We start from the raw sequence: 23,139 nt of genomic DNA on the forward strand, positions 1-23,139 counted from the left end.
TTTTTTCTTTATGTGAAATGATAACTTTTATTTTGAAAATTTGGCAATTCCTATATCATATTTCAAATATTAAAATTGCTCCTATTCATTTTTCGATTTTGAATAGATTTGCTTTTGTTTCAAAATTCTGTCGATAAAGCTTGTCACGTTTACAGAATTCACACACGACTCCTTCATGCTCGTTGGGATTATATCAGACGAGTTTCGTTTAATTTGCATGTAGATGCTTCGTGATTCAGGAAGATATTGGACAGAATAAACTGATTCAAGAGGAACTGACCACTCCTGATAAACCCTATCTCTCCACCATCCGCTGATTGTTAAGCAAAACAATCGATGGGTCGTTAGCATTAGCACTCTGTCTTTTCCCATTATATCCGACACCCCAATCTTCATCCACATTATCACATCTTCGCAGCATTCCACTCTTCCAACTCTGCCCAGCCACACACCTCCCATTGATGCCCACCAATCGTACACTCCAACAGGCGCATGCCAGCCAACGAGGCGTGGAGGCCGAACACGCACACCGGCCATTCCCCGCTCTTCGCTTGCCTTGCTTCCAACTGCACCTTCAATCACTTTCGCTGTCATCGACACAACTCCAACGACTGGCTTCACCACCAATCCTGCAAGTCCTTGACCAACTCCCTTCACAAGGCCACTGATCCCATTTTTTTGTGCTTCATCCATTGGCCGGCTGACGATTCCGCTAACACCATCGGCTATGCCCTTTGTCAAAGCGCCAAATCCCTGTGAAAGTCCTTCGCCTAAATGCTAAAATAAAATAAGTTCAAAAAATAAAAGTTAAATTTGGAGTGAAAAAAGAAATTGAGCAAACTTGAGGTTTTTCTGCCATCATTCTTGATTGCTGTTTCTGATATTTTGTATCAAATGAAAGATAAGTAAGACTTTTTGAAACAGAACTTGCCATCTTCTTAAAAGAACTGAAAATTGAAGATGTGTTTTTCCTCATAGCAGCGGGAAGGCCCTTTGCACCATTTGGATTTCTGAACTTCATCCCTGCTCCTCTCCTGTCAAAGCTACTTGGATCTCCTTCAACTTTAATAATTCCTCTTCTGGGCTCGTAGAAGACATCAACAATGCTGTCTCCATCCACTCCATCCATCCCATTCCCTCCTCCAATGTTGATTCCATCTGCACTCGATGAGCCTTCGTCTCTTCTCGAAAACTTTGGTGTGGTGATTCCTTCTCCTTCAACTTCCCATCCAAACAGATTGTAATATTCTTCTTTGAAACGAGCGCTGTAGCATGTAGAGAGAGTGGACAGCAATCCGCTTGTGCTTCCGTGGAGGTTCTGAACAATGAATGAATTGATTGCAAATGGCTTTCTGTCAAAGGCAGCGACGAGAGATGTTAGGAATGACATCAATCTTGTGTTGAGATATTCTTTCATCTGAGAAAGCACCCATCCGAACGTGGTGTCGTTAACTGGGTCAAAAGTGAAGTTGACAAGGCTTGATGATGAAATTGCTGAAAATGGAGATATTTCTGAAGGAGACGTCGATGTGATTGCATCGGTTGAGGTACGATCTTTATCTCCAACTGTGCCAGTTATCGTGAATGTGAGGAACAGAAGAATTGGCTGGAGGCAAAAGAAGGAGCAAACTATTCTTTGTTGTTTGCTCATTGGCTCAGCGAGAATTCCCTCGGGCACTTGAATTGGAGAGCTGATGGATAACATTGATGCTGATGAGACAGCAGGAGAAAGAAAGAATGAATCATATTTTGAATTTCCAACTCTATAACTTGAAAGAACTGATATTTGATGCTTAATGCCCATCATCAGAACCTCAATCTCATAGAAGTACTCAAATATATCAAATAGAAATGATTCATCTGCTTTGATATCAACAGCCTGCATGAGAAAGAGAATAGAATTGAAGAACATAACTTGAGGATCCTGAGTCATATCTCTGATTGTCGAAAAAATCAACAGAGGCTTTCTTCGCTTCTCGCTGTAAGTTTGATGCATTCGAGATGAAGAATATGAAATTTGTGAATAAGATGAATCATCATAGAAGTTTCCACTCTCACAGCTAACCATCGCAAAATCATCATCTGCTGTTATTTTGTCTCTTTGTATTTTTTGCGTTCGATGAGCGCTTCCATTCCCTCCGCCGAAGCCTTCTCCCCATCCACTGCTCATTTGCTCTGAATGCCCGTCATACTCATTCAACCCTTCATCATGTTCCTCTTCTCTTCTTCCATCTATTCCACCACTTCCACTACTACCAACACTTCCATTGTCAAAGCTGTCATCGCTTCCCTTTCCATCCAGCCCGCCATTCACTGCCCTTTCAATAGCAACAGGATAAAGCGCATTAATGGCTGAGTTGTCCATCTGCATTGATGCCACGCGAAATTCAGTTCTTTGGAGAAATGCATCTTCACTCAACACAAAAGAAATTCGTTGCATCGACAAGTAAAACACTTCCCTTGGACGGCGAGTTGGAAGCGGTGGCTGAAGAAACGATAGACCCAATCCTCTTAACTGCACAGCAAATTGCATGTGATGCTCCACTGGACGACGATAAAGTTGAGAAAAGAGATGACTTGGACCTGAAGATAAAAGAAGTGAAGCAGTGTTCGAGAGGGTTGAATGAGGATGTGTGTATGAATCCGAATAATAAGAATATGGATATCGCGAGCGGAGGACACTTGATGACACAGGATTTGTTGAGATGCTGCTGTAATCTTCAAATGCTGAATCAGGAGGAGGAGATGAAACATCAGATTCATCAAGAAATGCCCAGTCTGAGTCATCTTTGCTCAGCTGCTCATTGATGATATTATCTTTTTTACTGAATTTTGAGAAATTTCTTTCATTGAACTCGTTTCCATCGATTTTAGGTATGTCTTCATTATTTCTTGAAGTGCTTTTATCAAGTGTAAAGTTTTCATCTTCATCTTCCTTTTCTATCTTTTCTTCTCTCAACTCTTCATGTGGAGTCATTGCATCATCGTTATTTCCTCTTATTCTCTTTTCCATAATAATTCTGTGAATCAGCCCACCTTTCTCGTTAATCATCAGCGGATGTGAGCTGATGTGGACAAACCTTCCTGTGACAAGTGTGTAGCACGAAACAAACACTTCCATCGTTTTGGGTGCTGTTGGAGAGAAAGAAAATCGAAGTCTGGTCGTTTGGACTGAATGAGGATTCACATTGAATTGATTGGATTCGTCTTTTGATTGAGCAGATTGGCCAAATGAATGGGTGCTTCCTTGTGATTGGATGCTTTGAGGAGAAGGGCTGAACGATAAAAGAATATGTTTCGATCGAGTGAGATCAAACCAGCCAAACGGAACTTCGCAGCAAGGAGGCACCCGAAGAGCAGTTTTTTCGACATCCTCTTGCTTTACATTGACTGCATATTCTGTCTCATTCACAAGCCACTCTCCAACATCTTCTTCCTCAGGACAAGACACACTTACAAAGACAGATCCTTCACCAACAGCTCCCTTTTGTTCAACGCGTGCCACAGTTACACAACAAAGGAGAGGTGTGCGAGGGAATTCAGGATCTGGAAGAAGGATCCAATGCTGTCCTGAACTGTTCATGTTTGCAGCACCTGACCAGAGATAGGTTGAAGTCGAAGATGATGAAGATGTTGCACGTTGAGGAGAAAGAGAAAACTGAATGAGAGCGTTGCGCGAGGAAGTGACGTTGGAAACACCAACAGAAGAAGATGACGATGATGAAGATGAGCCCATTGAAGAATTCGAAACGCTGTTCGTTCTGATAAAAGGAATGGGAACAGGAGAGAATGAAGGGACAGCAATCACAGGTGGTAGAAACGGAAGTCCGAAAGGCGCTGAGCGCGAAGGATCAACAAACTGTCTTACGAAAAGTGTTCTGTTTCTGATTCTGTTGAAAAGATTGTATCGAACAGAAATGTTGACAACACGTGAAAGAAGAAACGGGGCTGGAGCTTGATTGACAGTGACGATAGCATCACAGGCAGAAGTAGGAGAAGAGAGTGTGACAGCTGTTATGTTGAGATAGGAATCCAAGTGGATTGGAATTCGAGAAGCAGAGCTGCCAAAATGAGGCACAAGAACTTGATTGGACGAAGAGCCACTCATAAATACAGGAGATACAGAAGAGGCGAATGAAACAGAAGAAGCATAAGAAGCGACACTCGAAAGAGAAGGAGAAGGAGAACGCGGAATGAATGGAATGGCAATTGGAGGAGGAGTCAGTGTGGAGGAAGGCGAAGAGGAAGATGAATCAAATGCGATGTGCTTGATACGAACAGGCTGAAGTGGAGTGGTTTGTTTGAGAGGCTGTTGAGTTGACTGAGAAAGAGGAGAAGAAGAAGATGCATCGACTGAAGTGGAAGGAGTGTCTGAAGGAGTAACACTATTGCTCTGCGATGAGAGTGATTGCTCATTTTCAGCTGAAGTTTGATCAGAATCAGAAGGAATTTCAGAAGAAGAGGCAGAAGAAGGATAACCAGATGGTTGAGATGAAGATGGAACAAGCGAAGTGAATTCAAAAGCAGATGACGCGCGGAATGGAGTTGGAGATGAAGGAGGAGTCTGAACCAAAGAAGAAGAAGAAGAAGAGGGAGGAGAAGGAGAGGAGAAGGAGGAGGAAGATGTTGAGACTTGATTTTCCGACGAAGTGTTTGATGGAATGGTGCATAACTGAGAGACTGAAGAAGGAGATATAGAATTGCTCAGATTATTTGATGAGTTGATACGAGAAACTGAAGGAGAGAGAACAGAAGGCGATGCAAACACGGAGTTACCAGCAGAAGAAAATGAATGCGAATAGTTCAGAGGCATTTCGTCAGGTAAAAGAGGTGTTTGTGAAGAAATCGTTGAAAGAGAAGAAGGAAGCGAAGAAGAAGGAGAGGAAGATGAACACTCAGCAGAAGACAATGAAGAAGGTGTGCGTGCAGGAACCAACGGAACAATCGCCATTTTCATCAGCCCAGCCGCTGGCAATGATGCTGCAGCAGAAGCTGATGTTGTGTCGTCGATTTTCACATTTGAAGGATGGTTCGGCGGAAAAGAGAAGAAAGCAGGAAATGGTTGTGAATGAAAAGGAGACAAAGAGGTATTGCCTGCAAATTGAATGTGTTGTGAATCCGAATTTGTGATTGAGGAGATGTGAGAGAAAGGAGTATATTGAGATTGCTGCGAGGAAGAAGAAGAAGAAGAAGAAGAAGAAGATGAAGAAATTAGAGAAGAATTGCCAGTCTTTGAACCAGTTGCATGTTGCTGTTCTTTTTGTCTCTCGTGCAGCAATTTTGAGTCAAAGTCGATAAAAGCGAGTGGAATTGGAGTTCTGTTAAACACCAAAAATGGTACAAACAAAGTCAAAATGCACATTCCCTTTCGTTGGATGCTTCTCCAATGGATTGCAATGTGGCTTCTGTTTGTTGAAAATACTTCGCCTTCTCTTGTTTTGCCTGCTGAGGTTTCAGAGGCATGTTTGGGTGGATGGAAGAACACAGCTTCTGTTGTGCCCATCCACGAAGAAGGCAAAGAAGAAGAGGAAGAAGAAGACAATGTAGTGGATGAAGGAGCAAGAGGTGGTGTGAATGCAGAAGGAAGAGGAGAAACAGATGATTGGATGAGCGGCGAAGAAGGAGTGAAAGAGGGAGCAGATGTTTGCTGCTGGCTGGACTGTGAAGAAGGAAGGAAAAGCGAGAAAAGAAGTGTGGATGTGATGGGAACATGAAAGAAAGCAGCAACTCTGCCGTATGAAACGAAAGTTTGAAGTGAATCAAAAGAAGAAGAAGAAGAAATGTTTGATTGAGTTGATGTCTTTTTGACTGCTAAACCGGAAGAAGAAGAAGAAGAAGTGATGGAGGAATAAGAGGAAGAAGAAGGCTGTGAAATGGAAAGACCAACAGAAAGAGGAAGTTTATTCTGCACAATTATTGGCGGATTGATGCAAACAGCCAAAATATGAGTTGTTCTCGTTGCAAAAGAAGCCATTGATCGCATTCTTGACTGAGGCAGAAGAGAAAGAGAAGGAGCAGATGAGGAAGAGATTGGAGAAGAAGGAAGTGAGAACAACCTGTCTGTGTTGTATGTTGAGAGATCATCATCACTCAAGTCATCTTCGCTGTCTTCTGTTGAGGAAGTGCTGCTTTCACCATCTTGTTTGTCCGTCGAGCTGCAGCTTGATTGATCTGAATCACTATCTCTTTTCTCTTTTTCATTTATGTCTGAATTTTGAGACTCAGAAAGAGGTGACGGAGATTCATTAGTTGATTGCTCTTGCTCAATTTTTCTGTTTTTCTTTTTCTTTATGTATCGTTTTGTGGTTGAAGTGATATGCGAAGATGCAAATCTCACATTTGAAGATTCAATCACAGACACACAAGCAGAAAGGCTAATTGGAGGAGGTGCTTTTCTTTTATTATTTGGTTTAAAATGGAATTTGTTTGATTCACTCAAATAAAATGATTGATTAATATGTTGAGATGGAGAGGAAAACGAAGAGGATGAAGGTGAAATTGCATTTTTTGAAGAGGAAATTGAAGATGAAGAGATTTCACTCGTTTCGCAATCACTTTCTTTTTCAGTGAAATCGTTGGTTGCATAGGCAGAAATGGGGAATGTCATATTCTCTCTCATTGAAGACAGAACAAAAGGCCTGCTGTTCGGAGACCAGGAATTGAATGAAGAGAATCCTTCTTTCTTTGAACCTGAAAGCGGAAGAACTGTTGCAAGGTAGTTAGTCATGTGGATTGGAACATGCAGAAATGAATGAGGTGGAAGACGAAAGAGAGAAGAAGTGGTGCGAGTCGGGAAAGTGAAGAGAACAGATGTTGAATCGGGAGAAGAATCAGAGAAAGAAGTTGAATCTTGTATTTTTTGAGTGTAACTTTGCTCTGATGGAGGAGGAGGAGACAGAACAACCTCCAGTGGAATTGGTGTGTTGTTGTGGATGCACATTGGAGAGCTGAGAAGTAATATCCTGCGGCCAAATTCGAAAAAGCACTCAGAACGAACAACTTGCTGAGACGAGTATATTGTTTTTGTGCTATTGGAAGTTGTTCCATTGCTTCGACTTTGAAAACTGTCTGTCTCATTCATTTCATTGAATGTTGTTGAAGCATTTAAAAAGTACAGAGTAAGTGGAATAAGTTTTGGAGAGGTAACGTCGAAGTCAAATAAAACAGGATATTCAGCTCCATCGAATCGAATCAATACGACTGATTGTCCTTCTTTTGGGGGCTTTGACGAAATGGAAGTGGAAGAAAATGAAGAAGATGAAGATGAACTTTTCTGAGATGATTTCTTTTTACCTCTTTTGTTGATACGATAACGACTCGATAACTCAACTCCATCTTCACTGTCAACATCATCCGATTCATCATCAAAAGAAGGATAATTGGAGCTATAACTGCTCAATACATCGTTAATTTTTCCGTCATCTTCTGTTCTGCCCACAATTCTATTTGATCCTTTAAATCTCTCATTCTTCAGCCATTGATGTCTGGCTGTGTGGACAATTATTGGGAATTCTGAGTCAGGTGGAACATCCAGCGACGAATTGCTGTATTGATGTAGAAGATGAAGTGTGAGGCCAGTGTGATTGCGAAGGACAAATGCTGATTTGTGAGAGAGGAATTGAGATGAATGAGAAGGATGAGACATTGAAGACGAAACACTTCCAGGTAAGTTCGATGAGTCGTATGAACTGAATGAAGGCGATTGAGTCATAACGGGAAAAAAAGATGAAGAGCTATTGAGTTTATAATTAGGACTTGAAGATGTTGAATAACTGTCAGATGAATTAAGAACATTCCAGTCGAAACAATTAACCTCTTTAGAAGAGCTGTATCCATAACACTCTGAACTCAAAGAAGGAAGTTCCCGTAAAATGGATCGAATTGAGATTTTGGAATCATTCGGTTGGTGCCTTTGTTGTGTCTCTTTCCCACCAATGAAAGGCATTCCTTCGTTAAATTCCATATTGTTATTCAAATTACTATTATCATGATTGAATTTTTTCTTATTTGCTTTTCTATTTCTTTTCTTCTGTTCTTTTCTATTTCCACCAACAATTCCAGAATCAGCCAGCATCACAGCTCCTATTGAAGACACACCATCCATTTGATCTCTCGAAATATTCACATTCAAAATTGAGTCAGATTTCAAAGAACATTTCAAAGAGGGGAGAAAAGAAGGATAGCAGAGGAAAAGAACAGACGATGGCTCCAAAAAGTGCTCAAGACAGTTCAGGCGAGAATTGTAGAGGAAAAGTGAAAGAGAAGATAAGTTCAATGTTGATGAGACCTTCACAACATGCCCAGGAACAAGTGGAGAAGAGAATGAAGAGAATAGCGAAACGATCGCAGATGAAAAAGAATCCAGTGGAGAGTGAACATGAAGACGATGCTTGAGAAGCGATGAAGTTGATACAGAAGAAGCTGATTGAGGAGTTTGGACTGAAAGAGGAGTGACAGAATGAGAAAGATCGCTCAAAGACGAAGTCTGAGAAGATTTTTGAGTATTTTCATGTGTTGTCCTTTCTTTATGAGTCAAACTTAAAGAACGATCAGTACCACCACCAAGTGATTTAAATATGCTGCTCTTAGCTTTCCCTTTCAGCATTACATCGTTATGTGCTGTATGCCACAGAGAAGACGAAAGCAGAGCGATTCGCAATGAATCACACTCCATTTTAAATAAAGGTGGTGAAAAGCCTTCGTTAATATCAGCAGCAAATACAATGCTAACAGGAGTTGTGAGAGTGAAAGAGAAAGCTAAAAACACAAGTGAGCGAACAGATGATGAAGAAATGGGTCTCAATTTGCCATTCACATCATAATCAGCGTTGGTTGAAGAAGGTGGAGCAGGAGGAAGATTCTGTCTTGATGATGATGATGATAATGAAGAGGAGAAAGGTGGAGAAGGAGAAGGAGAAAGAGAAGAATATGCTGAAGCATAAGATGATTCAACAGATGAATTTGACAACGAAAAAGCGACTGATTGTCCAGATAAGGAACCAATTGAAGATGATGCGATGGAGCTGTTTTCAAAAGCGATAGATCTCAAATCATCAAAAGGATCAACAAAGGAATCAGTGTCAGAATATGAAGCAGAAGAACTTGAAGGAGAAGAAGAAAGAGGACGAAAAACATTCATGCGATCAACAAACAACAAAGGAGAATCTGAATTGAACGAATTTTTTGTTCCATCTCTCATTTCTGAATAATCGTACACTCTTTGCTTCGCCTGATCCAAAGATGACAGAGAATTCTCTTTGTTTAACATCAAAACAAAAGAATCACTTTTATTTTCGTCTTCATCTTCTCTTTTCGATAAGCTTTCCTCACCAAAAGGCAATAAAGATTTTCCATCTGTTGCATTTTTATCATTTTGGGAATCATCAACAATGTCTGAATCAGATTTTTTGTGATTCTTTCTTTCATCTTCGATTTCTTTTATGTTTTTGAATTTCTGGGTTTTTATTTCCATTTCATCATCTTCTTTCATATTTCCATCCTTTTGCATTTCTCTATCTCTATTTTCTTGTTCCATCTTCTGAAAAGCTTTCAACTGAATCTGCCTATTTATTTCCCAAGCTTCAGCAGTTTCATCAAGCTGATTGAGAAACGACAATGCAATTCTGACGTCTCTGTAAGACACACAAGCTGAAAGAGAAGAGCCAACAGAAGTTTCCACGCTGATATATGAAAGAGATGTGTAATTGCTTTCTTCTTCTTCTAATTTGAGTGAAGGAGAAGAACCTGGATCAAATAACAGTTCATCAAATTCTTCTTCTCCACTTGTATAGTTGTTTTTCGTATCCTCCACATTTGTTTTTTCATGTTGTTCAGCCTTCATTTTCTCTCCATTTTTGCTTATTGCATTCGAAATTGAAAACGATGGCGGAAAAGTTGATGGCGTTGCTGCCGGAGAACGTGAGTATGTTGGGAGAGAAGGCGTTGGATAAGAAACATTCGTCAATGAACGATTAACAAATCTGTTTTGTGTTAATTTATTTGTCATATATACACTTGACTTTGATAAAGAAGATTGAATCGAATTGTTGTTTTCTTCCATTAGATCACAGTCCGGTGAGCAAATTGTCTTGAATGGCTGAAGAGAAGTAGCATCATTTAGAATTGTGCAAAATGAAAGACTTTCCACATCAAGAAGGCTATTTTCCTTCAATTTTTGCTTTTCTTCACCAAAAATGGTTGAGTTTTGATTTGAAAACTGCACAGAAGCTGAATTCTTGTTCAATTGTGAATCATTATTATTGATGCCACATCCATTCTTTTTCCTGTTGTTTGTTTTGACGCCAGATACTGTAGTTATAACAGAAGTTGGGCCAGATATTCTATGTGGTTTTGGTGAAAGAAGAGAAAGTGGAATAAGCAGTGAATGTGGAGGAGGGAAAAATGATGAACAGAAAGCGGATGACGTAAAGTGTGGAAGAGTGTTTTTTAAAGAAATTGAATTTGTTGATGACAAATTTGGTGCATCTGACTGAAGCGGTAATTTTGAAACACATGAATTCACAGATGAATGAGGCAGTGAAGAAAGAAGAGGATGAAAGAATGATTTCTTCATTTTATCAATGTGAAATAGGTTTGGTTGACAGCGGAATAACTCTATTGAATCAGCTGTGATATCACCAAAAATGAATTGAGTAGGATAAGATTCTGTGATGAATGAAAATGTGGATACTGGCGTAGTGTTAGAAGATTGCTCCGTTGAAGATACAGTGAATGGTGATTGGCGAGTACTTGAGCTTATTGTTTTTATTTGAACTGATGAAGAAGATGGAGATGGAACAGAATTAGTGAAATTAGTGCTTGACCGCTTTGCAGCCATCATTTCTTTGACCAAATCTCGTTGAAGTTGGAAATCAAGAAAAGGATAAGTCTCTTTCAACAAAGCAATATTATTGTTGTGCTGTTTTTGAAGCCGACTTAAAGAAACAACCTCATTTTTCATCGATTCGTTTGTGCCCTTGCTTGAATAAAAATTGACACATGATTGTGCTGAATTTTGTTGAATAGTTGAAGTATTACAATGATTTTGGCTATTGTCTTTTTCATCATTAGTTTCTTCTTCTTCTTCTTCTTCTTCAAATGAGTATCGAATTGGATCTCCAACATTATTCGGCAATGCACAAATGAATGAGAGCTGACTGTTAACAGAAAGAGCCAAAGTGAAAGATGCAAATACTCTTGGATCATCCAACAAATGAACAGTTGCATCAACAAGAGACAATTTGACTCGAAAAATAGAAGGAAAGACTAAGGATTGTGGAATTCTTGAAACTGAACCTTGCTCTGTTGTATTTTTTCTTTGATGTTCTGTTTTTGGAACCAAATTAAGCGATTGTTCAGTTAATAAGTCCAACTTTGTGATATCATTGTTCATTTTGTTTAACGAACCATTTTCAGTTTTCCTTTCGGTGCTTTGCTCAAATATACTGCGATAATCCATTCTTTCGTTCATTTTTGTGGAAGATGCATTTTGATTCAGAGTTTGTTCAAACGATTCGAAATTAACATCTAATGTTGATAAAGAAGAGGCTGCTAGTTCTTCAACAGTCCGTACAAACATCGCTTTTTCAATTGAATAAAGCAAAAGCAATGGTTCTCTTTCATCGCGAATTGATTCTCGTAAATAGTTGCTTCTTTTGTTTTTCAAAGTTTTATTCATTTTAAGTTCTCTTTCTTTATCCTTCTGAATCCTTTTTGCTCTCTTTAGATAAGATTGAAATTCATTAACAATATTCGAATACAGCTCAAACACACTCATCACAAGAGGAATGTATTCAGTCAGAAAAGGAGGAGAAAGCAGAAACTGTGGAGAAATTAGTCGAAAGAAGATATCAGCGCAGCTTTTGTTGCTTTCTCGAATCACCTGAACTGTAAATGGTTTGCGAAGAAATAGATGAGACGAAATTATCGATGAATAAGTGATGAGAGAAGGAAGAGAAGGATAATCGCTGAATGATGGAAAAGAAAACATTGAAGAAGGATCTCCATTATTTTCGCTTTCTGTTTGTGAGCAACGCTCGTTTCCATTCGACTGAAAGGCAATATCGTTCCCACAGCTTTTGTTGGACTGGGTTGCGTTTGCAGCTTCGAGAGATGTTCCAGCAAGAGGATGCAGCGCCGCTATCTGTCCAAAGTGAGACAATGCATTTCTTCTTTGATAAATTGAATGTCTTGTCCTTCTTTTAGCACATGCTTTGCGGTTCAATTCTTTTCTCGTTCTTTCGCTAAAAGGTTTTTGTTTGACTTCTGAGCGATTAGCTGTTGAATTAGAAGAGCCAAATTTTGTTTGCCCGGAAGAATCTGATGTCACATTGTTGGAAAAGTTATTTTTTGAAGTTAAAGAGACTCCTCCTGACACTCTCGAATCTTCAACGGTAAAAGCATCCAACACAATTGTTGAAGCGATTGTCTTGTCCGAAAAAGAAAAGATGCATAAACGAGGCGATGCCACACGTGCCAAAGCCAAAGGATTGAAAAAAGAAGTGTCAAGAGAAGAAGAATTGCAATCAAATGAAGATGAATATTGTGATGAATGCAATGAAACACTTGAATTTTTCTTGTTGTTTTTGCCATGATGAAATGGATAACCAGAGCCAGAAATGAGAAAAGCAGTAACATCTGCAACAGTTGAGGTTAAAAGGAAACGAGGACGCAACGTTTTGCGATCGCAAACATTAAGAGGAATGATATGTTCAGAAATAAGATAAGACGAATTGTTTTCTTGTGAATTTGATGAATGAGAAGAGTGAAGATTTTTGATTGTTGGCTGATGAACAGAAAAAGTTGATTGTTTATTATCAAAAGAAGAAAATGTAGAATTTGCAGCCGAAGTTAAAGGCGTTATTTTTTGTGATTCTGGAGTGTTTAATTCATTGATAACCTGATCAATCAAAGACAACCAAGAAAACGAAGAATCAACTTTCTTTCCATTTGATGGAGATGATGATAAAGTGGAGGAAGATAAAAACGCAGGTGATTGTGAAGCAAAAGAAGAAGGAGAAGAATGAATTGATACAGATGATGAATCGAATGGTTGATTCGCTTGCATTGAAAGAGATCGAGAAACATCCAATATTTGAGCTGGCGGAGTGATTGGGGGAGAAGAATACAAAATTACTGGTGCAAATGAATGAGACAAAAGCTGATCTTCATCAGCTTCTCTATCATCATTGTCACTTTTGACAATGGCCATATCCTTTTGCACCTGACTTGATTGATCGGAAGATAAATGATCGTTAGAGAGAGAAGAAGGAAATGCAGAAGAAGGGAAAGGTGAAGCAAGAACAGAAACAGCATTGCATTTTGGATCGGATACAATTACTGGCCAAAAACGTGGTGTTTGTGTCAGATTGTTGGCCACGCATAAATCGATAATGTGAAGAAGAGTCAGGTCAAGTGCCATCGACACACTGGAAACAGCGATTGCAAATGTGAAAGATGGCGGAAGTTTTGAAAAGGCTGAGGAGTCAAAATAATCAAGTGGGGTTGGTGGAACAGAAAGAAGATCTGAATGACTAATGAACTTCTCGCTCTGTGGCTCAACATAATCTACTTTGCGATTTTCATCAATTTTTGCTTCATCTAATTCTTCTTTCTTTTCTTCCTCCATGCTTCCATTGCTATCCATAACATCATCCACAGGAATGAAGTCGGACTCAACAAGAGGAGAAGGAGGAGGAGAGTTGCCATTCTGTTCGTTCTGTTCAAAAGATGATGAAAACGAAGAAATTTTTGGAGATGAATAATGCGATGTTGCGGATGTTTCAGAAGAAATTGAAGGAGAACGTGGAGGAGATGGAGATTCAGATAGAACGTGTGTCATAATAAACACTGGTGGTAAAGCTTTTCTTCGAAAAACTGGTTTTTCTTCTTTGTTGTTTTCATTGGAATTTCCCTCATTTCCATTCTGTGAGTTTATTGAATCAGAATCATTCTGAACAGAACTTGAAGAAGAAAGAGTACTGTTATTTGATGTTGAATGAATTTCTTTTTCAAATGAAGATTTCATTTCGACTGAAGGTGTGATTTCTTTTGAAACTGCAGCTTCCTTCAAATGCTTTTCACGGTTTTCATCTTCTGTCTTCTTTTCCACAATATGAAATTCATGAACATTTGGATGAGACGCATATTCCAGGCACAAATGAAACACAACATCATGTGCCCTGGGAAAGCAGTTCATCAAGTTTCGAGTGTTGATTGCCATCTGCCTGCTCAAATTCTTCAACTGTTCTGGTTGATTCTTATTGTTTGTTTGACTTTCAGGAATAGTTTGAATCGTATCATCACAAACATTTGGCAAAGCAAAGACTGGTATTTCCAAATCTGATAAAAGTGGATATCTTTTCACTTTTCGACTGTTGTTGAATGTTTCTAGGGGAGTTAAAGAGCAAGTGAACACTGCATTCTTCTCAATGAGTGACTCAAGCTTGACCGATTCATATTCAACAAACGGCTTTAAAGATGGCATTACCACTCTTTCATTATTCTCTGAAATTTGTGAAGTTGTTGATGGCTTCAAAGAGGCAAATGGAAAAGTTGAATACTCTTCAGTTTCACAATTGTCAATTGTCAGTCCGTTTCCAATTCGTTCAACTTCTTCTTCATTTCTTTTGCTTTCTCTTTCGCCTTCTTCTTCATATTCATTTTCTCCTTTCAGTTTTGTTGACTGCTTCGAAGATGATAAATGAATGCAGCCTGCAGAAAGCACAATGCAATGAGGATCAGTGAAAGAAAGTGGCAGAAGAAGAATTGGAGCTTCGAGATTAACATTGATGAGTGGCCAACTGCGAATGGCTGTTGTGAAGGATTGAGAAATAAATGAAGGAGAAGAGATGGAGGAAGCCAATTCAGACGAGGCAAAATCAGAAAGAGTGGAAGTAGTTTGCGTGCTTTTTTGCTGGGAAAAATTAGAAGTTAGAAAGAAAATTGCAATTTCTTCCCAAAATCTCTTCAAAATAACAAAACGAACAGCAGAAGCAGCTCCAATAAAAGCTGATGAATATCTTCTTTGCATCAAAGCTTGCTTGAAGGCCGTTGTACTACTTTTGGAGGAATAAATGGAAAATGGAGGAAGAGGAGCAAGTGAGGTTTCAGAGGACGAAGATGAAAGTTGCATTGCTTGAGAGCCTGTACACTCTTTCACGTAACAAAAAAGCATATCAAAAGCCGGACTTGAAGAAGAATGAGAAGACGATGCAAGTATATTGGAATTGGATCCGAACGATAGCATTTGTGGATAGATGGTTCGATACTGAAATGTCGAACAAGCTTCATCTGAATAAGAAGTGGATTGATTATTTGTTGAAAATTTGCTTTTTGTTGTTGAATAATCCATTTCAGCTTCTGATTCATCGAAAATGTTCAATGACTGAAGAGAAACACCAAAGCGAGTTGTGTCTGCATCGTTCAGCATTTGGACAGAAAACGATGATAAATGGGCAGATGCAAAAGAAGTGTGACCATCTTCAATGATTTCTGGGTTGTCTTCTTTTTGTTCTTCATTTGAAATGGAATTTTCAGATGATTCACTTGTCGATGAATTATTTGGTAATGAATCTGTTTTCTGAGATTGAAACACTTCTGAAGATGAAGAAGATTGATATGAAACAAAACAAGAAGGAAGCTTCGAGTTATTCGTTCTTTGAACATTAGCATTTTCATTTTTTGGATGTTTGACATCTTTTGGTAGACGCATTTGAACAGAAAGATGGCCAAAGCGAACGCGAACAGAGGCATTTAGAGAAGAAGCGCGAGAAGATACAGACTGAATGGAAGAAGATGCCAAAGGAGGAAGAAATGAAGCCGATGCGAAATGCAATCGTGATGGATTCAGTTTCGAGAAAATTGAACTGTTTTTGCTTTCTGATTGAAGCGGATCATTCAAACGATTTGTAGATTCATCACGTTTGCTTGAAAATGAACTTCTTTTTGTTTGAGAAGAAAGAAAAGCAAAGAGAGACGAAAAAGAATGTGTCAGGTGAGTTAAAGTTGTCTTTCGAAGTGTGACAGCAGCCTGCGAAAGAAGGAAATCGAAGCAAACATGTGGATGTGTGTTTGACTTGCACGTGATGAAATGAAGAGGATCATAAAAATGCTTTTCATTAGATTCAGAAGAATAAAGATGAGTGTTTTCTGTGGATTCCTCAGAATTGCACTTTCCAGAACATATGGGTTCGATTGGTGCATCAAATGAATTGAAATGCTGAAGTGAAAATGGAACGATGGGTGAATTGCTCGAAGTGAATGACATAGCGATTTGCACAGCGGGAGGAGTGTGAAATGGATAATTGCTTGCTGATGATTTGAAATGAGATACATTTTGATCAGAAGAAGAAGAAGAAGAAGAGCGAACATGTTTTTTAGATTCGAACGAATGAATGCAATCTTTGTGAAGAGTCAGCTGAGCCAATCTCAGAGGAGGTGGAATAAAGACCATTGACGTTGAAGTATCAATTGCTGTTGAATTGCAATCACATTTTGAATTATTTTGATTTCTTTGGGGAAATACAGAATGATCGCATTCATCAGACGAAAGAAACAGACAGCGCGTTTTCGAGGAAAAATCCTCTCTTTCGTCAGCCGTTCCATTTCTTTCTCGATTCAATTTGTTTGAATTTTTCGTTCTTCCTTTCCTTTTTGCTTTTCTTCTGTCATATCCATTCTCTTCTTGCTCTTTCTCAACGTCTTCGAGCAAACGAACAGCAAAGCAAACTGGCTTTTTTTCGTCTGGTTTTTTATTGTTGAATTTTTCATTCATTTCATTAACATCATTGAGCTGCTTTCGATTCCCAGTTTGATCTTCTTTGTCGCTTTCCTTCTCTTTCATTTCCTTCTTCTTTCTTTCTCTTTCTTTTCTCTTATTCTCTTCAAGCGCATCAATGACAATGTATCTTTTCATCGAAAACTTCATTCCACCATCCGTTTTTCTTCTGGAAGCCTCAAAAGCAAAGTTGAAGATGTGTGCTTCAAGTAACTGTCTCTCTTGTGGAAGATTCAGAAACAGGAGCGATGGATCAACTGAAGATGAAACAGTGGATGTTTGATTCATTTTTGAAAGTGAGTCATTTTGGAATTTGGCTTTGTCAATCAAGAACTTATTATGCATTGCATTTAAAGAGAGAATTGCATCTTTTCTGGTGAAATTGGTCGCACCATTTCTTTGCTGAGATGTTTTATTGCGTGTCAAATTTCCATTTTCATTTTCTCCACCAAATAAACCGCCAGATGATTTTGAGAGCTGATCAAAAAACCTGTTTGTGAAACTGAAGATTCGAACAGTTAGATGCTTGACTTTTGCATCAACATACAATCTTGATACGAAGAATGACGAGAAGAAAGACTGAAGAGAAAGAATTGATGAAGAAGCAGAAGAAGAAGCTGAAAAAGATAATTGCGCAGCAAAATGTGACGAGCTTGAATTTTCGTTGCCATTTGGCCAAATCGAATGAGATGAATGAAATTTCGATAAGAAAGAGTTTTCAACTTTGTGATTCAGTTGGCTTTCTTCGGTCATCGAGTAAAGCTCTTTTTCATCTGTGGAGGATTTATTGAACATATCAACAACTTCAGATGAACGAATTATAGAGTAATTATTCTTCAACTCTTCATTCGCTTTTTCATTTACATTGTTGAATTCATCGACTTTAACATCATTTTCATCATCTTCTTTTTCATTCTCAAATCTCTTCAGAACAGAAAGCAGAATGGCTATTCTTTTGCCGCTGACCGACAGGACAACCGAAGAGATGCGAAGAAGAAGCGACTGGCGAGGACGATAAAACGAAAGAGAAGATGACAATTCATCGAGTGAAGGAAGATGTGGCTGAAGTTCTAAAACAGAAGAAGAGATATCATTTGAAGAGGAAGGTGAATGAGGTGGAGATGTTGTGGAAATAGTGAGTGGGAAAGATGAAAGAGGAGAAGGAACACTCTCAGAAGAAGCAGAAGAAGCAGAAGAAGAAGAAGAATCAGATAAAGTTGTTGCGGATGATGAAGATTGTGGATAAAAACTGAAAGAAGAAGGAAGTGAAAGAGACAAAGGCCAGAAAGGTGGGACATTTTTAGGATCTGCAAATGACTGAAGCGAATGACGAGGATTCGAAGATGGTTGTTGAATTGCTTCAGAATCTGATGATGAAGAATTAATAGGCGATGCTGTTGGCAATTCATTCAGTGCATTCTGCCTGACTTGGTGAATGCGATTTTTGAAGAGCGATACGTTCAGCGTGAGTGGATCTAAAACATCCTCCACAAAAAATGATTCATTGCCACTTTGAGAATTGCTCTCCAAGTTGGATTCCAACCAGTTCTGAAGAGAATTCGTGACAGAAACAGAAAAGTTGGACAGGTCCAGTTGAACTGTTTTCTTTCCTTTGAGCGAAGTTTTTATAATTCTTTGAGAAGAATTAAGATTGGAAGAGTTTGTATTTCTTGTGAAATACGATGATGGATATACTTTCAATCGGCATTCACCCATCTTCACAACAGCAGCGGGTGTGTTGCAGAGCCTCTCGTCTGCCGGAAACAGGAAAGAAGGAGCACGAAAATGGACGTCCATCAAAAGATGTGGAATGACATCAGAGAAAAGAGAAGTGATTTGAGAGCTGATGGAAGATGAAGACAGGAGCTCCAGTGGAAGTGCCTGGGCATCGTCAGAAACGATCAGGGAAGAAAAGGGCTGGCACAAAACAGACAGAAAAGAAGAGAGTCGCCGGATGAAAGGAAGTGAAAACACGAAAGAAGGAGAGAAGGCTGTGACTGTGAGAGTGGATGGAGGAGATGAAGATGGTGAAGAAGAAGAAGAAGAAGCTGAATTGCTTTGCTGAAATGGATTCGATGTGGAAATTGAAGTGGCAGATGAAGAAGATGATGATGATGAAGTTAAATTGGCAGAAGAGAAAGAGAGTGAGTGATTTCCTTGAGATGGATACAAGTTTGCTACAACTTCAATCAAAGTCTCGTCAGAACTTGGTGAAATAGTCAAAGAAGGAAACTTTGACTTAAGATGAGAAGACGATTGAGAATGAGACGACGAGGAGGAAGATGATGAGGAAAAAGAGGATTCTGTGGTATCAGACTCAAAAATATTAACATCAAAAGAAGAAAGAATATTCTTATTTTCGTCTTTTTCATCGTCAGCATCAGGATCGATGATGTTAAAAGAACCTACACACATTCGAACATGTGCAGATATTGTGTTTGAGAAAGCAGACGAAGGAGCAGACTCCAAATGCGCAAAAGGATTGAAAGTGTTTTGGGAAGAAGGAAGAGGAGGAGATTGAAGAGGAGGAGCAGAAGGTGAACTGTCTAATTGATTGACTGATTGCGATTGGTCTGTCGTTCTGATGAACGGGAATGAAATTGGTTGAAGACCAGTTTTTGTTGAAGTATCTTCTTCATTAAAATTGTCATTTTGTGCTTCAGCTTTATCATTTACATTAAAATTTCTATTAACTTGGCCTTCCTCATCTTCCTCCTCTTCCTCTTCCTCATCATCCTCTTCTTCCAAATCACTCATATTTTCATCTCCATTGTCAGAATTGCTTGCCATTTTTGTCTGTTCCATCCATTCAACAATCCTCAATGACGATTTAATCGGCTCTGCATACGAATTGTTGAGGCCTGTTCGGATGGATGCTGCGACAGAAATCGATTTTGAATTCAAAATAACAACAGGACGAAGATAAAGCTTTGAGTGAGAATTTTGTTGACCGTTTGAAAAAGAAGAGATGAGATTAGGATTTGAAGAAGAAGAGGCAGAAGAAGATTCTTGATATGAGTCAACAGCAGATGAAGCAGATGAGAAAGGGAAAGTTTGAACAGAAGAATCGCTAATGCTATCATCGTAATTAGTATTTGCCAAAGAAGATGGCAAATGTGTTTCGGACACAAAAGATGAGGAAGAAGAAAGGTTAGATGCTTCAGCTGTATCAGGTTCGTTTTCAGGCTCAATGATTTGTGCACCAACAGCATTGTCTTCATCAATTGTAAGAATTGGTATGTTGATTGAGCTCACATTGTTTGAATTAGCCTGAATGTGTGCAATTGATACAGGTGGGGCTGTTGATCGCGTGAATGAATTTGAACTGTGTTCTGAAGAATTCAATACTGAACTTGAAGTTTCATTCGAATCAGTTCCATTTTGATGTTTTGTAGAATCTGATGGATCTGACGATGAATCAATTGAAAATGAAGTGAATGGAAAAGAGGTATCTTCAATTTCATTTTCATTGTTACTGGCAGCATTATTCTCAACTGAACTTTGTGAAGGCTCTTCTGTTGGATAGAATGGAATGTTTGGCAAAGTTAATGCTTCAATAGAATGACGTGTCTCAGACAATGAAGAATCGTTATTTAATGAAATGAATGGAATTGAAACTGGTTGAAATGGCTTTGTTGAAGAAGGTGAATGCTGTTCTTGCGAAGAAGAAGAAGTTGTTGTTGTTGAAGAGGAAGAGGAAGAAGAAGATGGCATAGATGAAGGCAGAGTTGATGATGATGTTTTTGGTAGCAATGTCTCAGGCTCAGAAGAGGAGGCAGTTGTGACTGTCAAATTCCCATCATTCGTCTGAGTTTTTGTTTCATTCAACTCTTTTTTCTTTTTCCGAGGTGAATAAACATCTGCCAAAATGAGAGCGAATTGAGGCACATTCAGCTGGACTGAAATTAATTCTCTGTCAATCGGCTCATCTGGCTGCGCAGATAAACCAGCAGAAGAATTTCTGAAGTTGTCACGTGCTTCTTTTAATCTCAAATCCTTCTTTTGTTCTTTCGCTCTCTTTGCTCTCTCTCTTTCCTTCTCTCTTTCCTTCTCCACCTCTTCCCACCCGAGCAAGTCCAGCACCATCTTCATCTGCTTCTTCTCCAGTACTCCGCCTTCCACCATCCCCAGCAGTGAAAACCCGCTTTCCCTCTCTCTCACCTTCCACCTCGTCCCCTTCACCAGCTCCTCTGCCTGCGCAAGCATCCTCCTCTCTCCCGGCGCCTGCCTCATTTCCTCGTCGCACCACCGCCGAAACAGAAGAATAGCCTCCATGTCGTATCTGTGCTCGATTTCAGTCAAAAGAGGCGAATATGAGACACTTTTGTGCAGTTGCAGAGTTGAAACAGAAGGAAGAGAAAAAGCTCCCGAAGAATTTGAAGAGCCCAACATCGCCTTCAGCCTGGCTTCTTTCTCTTTCTCTCTTTCTTTCTCCTTTTCTCTGTTTTTCTCTGACTCCAGCCGCATTCTCAGCGCCTTTTGTGCTACAAACCCCTGCATAATCTCGTGTTTTCTCACAGCAATGTAAAGTTTCCTGTCTTTTCTTCGCTGTCCCATCGCATCCCAGCTGAAAGAAGCACGCCGAACACGCACAATTTGCAGGATGCAGTCACACAACAGCCGCCAGCGCTGTTTGGCTTGTGAGGAAACACGAAAGGAGCTGGTTGATTGCAAGCTTGGGTTGGAAAATATGGAACTTTGATTTGACTGAGAAGGAGAAGAGGATGAGGAAGAAGATGGAAAGGCGATTGAGGACTTGAGAAGAAGAGGCCAATGAGTAGCAGCGGCCGATGATGTGAATGAAGATAGAGAATTCATTGCAACAGAAGAGGAGGAAGAGGAAGAAGAAAAAGACGAAGAAGGATTAGTTGACTCAAAAGAAGTGCCAAATGGAGTAGGATATGTGCTGTTAAATTCAGCATGTGGAAGAGGAACCCTCTTTCTTTCATTCAGTTTCTTGTCAACAAGAACAGAATACTTTGCAATGGCATCAGTTGTCTCGTCAACAAACCACAAGGAACGAAGAATGTTTGCCGCAGTGACCATCGCAGGCGGATGGAGCAGAACAGAAATCGGCTTCACCTGAAATTGTTCGGTTGGCTGAGATGAAGATGAAAGTGAAGAAGAAGAAAAAGAACTGGAAAAAAGAGGAGAAAGTGTTGGAGAAGGTGATGGTGAATGAGGAAATGGACTTGAAGGAATAACCGCAGAAAAAGAAGAAGAAGAAGAGGTGCTCAAAGACTGTTGTGGAGCTGAATTTGCGTGGGACATGGACAAGCGAAGGTCAAGATGTGTTTCTGAACCTCCAAGAATTGGATGAAGAAAATCCATTGATAGCGAAATTGTCGTGTTCTTGACAAGGCACGTGGACGGGTAAGAACAACGAGATGACTCATCATTTCCCAATCTAGATTTGTTTGCTTGAAAAGCATTCAGCGTTATTCTGTTTGAAGTTTCATTTGAGCTTTTTGGCTGAACAGTCTGAATTGATTTGTGACGAGGGTTGTTGCATGTGTGAATGAGCGCAGGGAGCCGAAACCACTCCAGAGAAATGTCATGCAGCGTCAGCTTCTTAAACACACCACGAGATCTGACTGAGGGAACAAGGACGGGCTGGCCTGTCGCTGGATTGATTGAATGGAGCTCAATTATTGGAATAGTGAACAAAAACGAGCCTGTCTCTCCTTTATCAGCAATTGGATCATCTATTCGAAAAGATACGTCTTCTATGCTTATTTGAAAACGATTTATGCTTTGGAGAATTACAAAAATCTCAGCATTTTCATCTCCTTTTCCACTATCATTTGTTGTATCTCTTGTTTCAAGCATTTGCGTAAGAATCGCCAAAAAATTGCTTGGCTCAAAGAAAAAATCTTCCAGCTGTTTTTCCTTAAGAGTTTCCTGCGTTTTTATTTGATTGATCTTTGCTTTCAAATCAAACTAATTTTTTGTTAATAAATCTTCATAAATAAATCTTTATAAAATAATACCTGTTTAAGCTCTGTCACAATAACTACATTTGAAATTCTAAGAGATATAGGCTTTTGTGTTGATTTGAAAATATCTATTTGAAGACAAATTTTTCCAATCGAAACTGAACAATACAAAATATAACTTATATTTCATCTCTAAATCGATAACAAAAAAGCGCACATTGTTTTATGTTAATTCCGGGGAACATGTGGTTAAATGCATTTTGTTTCAATTTCAAATTTTGTAAAACAATTTCTCCAGCAGTCACGTCATCTCCAAATGATTGAGAATCAATTCCCACAAAATATTGCGAGAGTTTGGACTTTATTGCAGAAGCAATTGCTTTTGAAATAAATCTTCGTACAGTGTCCATTATGGATTCTCAATTC

The 23,139-nt window shown here is 39.3% G+C and overlaps 1 protein-coding gene across 1 annotated transcript; it reads right to left on the reverse strand.

The window, feature by feature from the left end:
- Window positions 1-81: 81 nt before the first annotated feature.
- MONOS_2832 (vacuolar protein sorting-associated protein 13 family protein) lies at window positions 82-22,606 on the reverse strand (the record flags this gene model as incomplete). The annotated part of the gene is made up of 3 exons (XM_067872786.1): window positions 82-777; window positions 842-12,784; window positions 12,899-22,606. The coding sequence occupies 3 exons, from the start codon at window positions 22,604-22,606 to the stop codon at window positions 82-84; spliced, it is 22,347 nt and encodes a 7,448-aa protein (XP_067723978.1).
- Window positions 22,607-23,139: the final 533 nt, after the last annotated feature.

The sequence above is a fragment of the Monocercomonoides exilis genome (assembly GCF_001643675.1).
Source record: "Monocercomonoides exilis strain PA203 chromosome Unknown scaffold35-1074681, whole genome shotgun sequence".
Classification (NCBI taxonomy): domain Eukaryota; phylum Preaxostyla; order Oxymonadida; family Polymastigidae; genus Monocercomonoides; species Monocercomonoides exilis.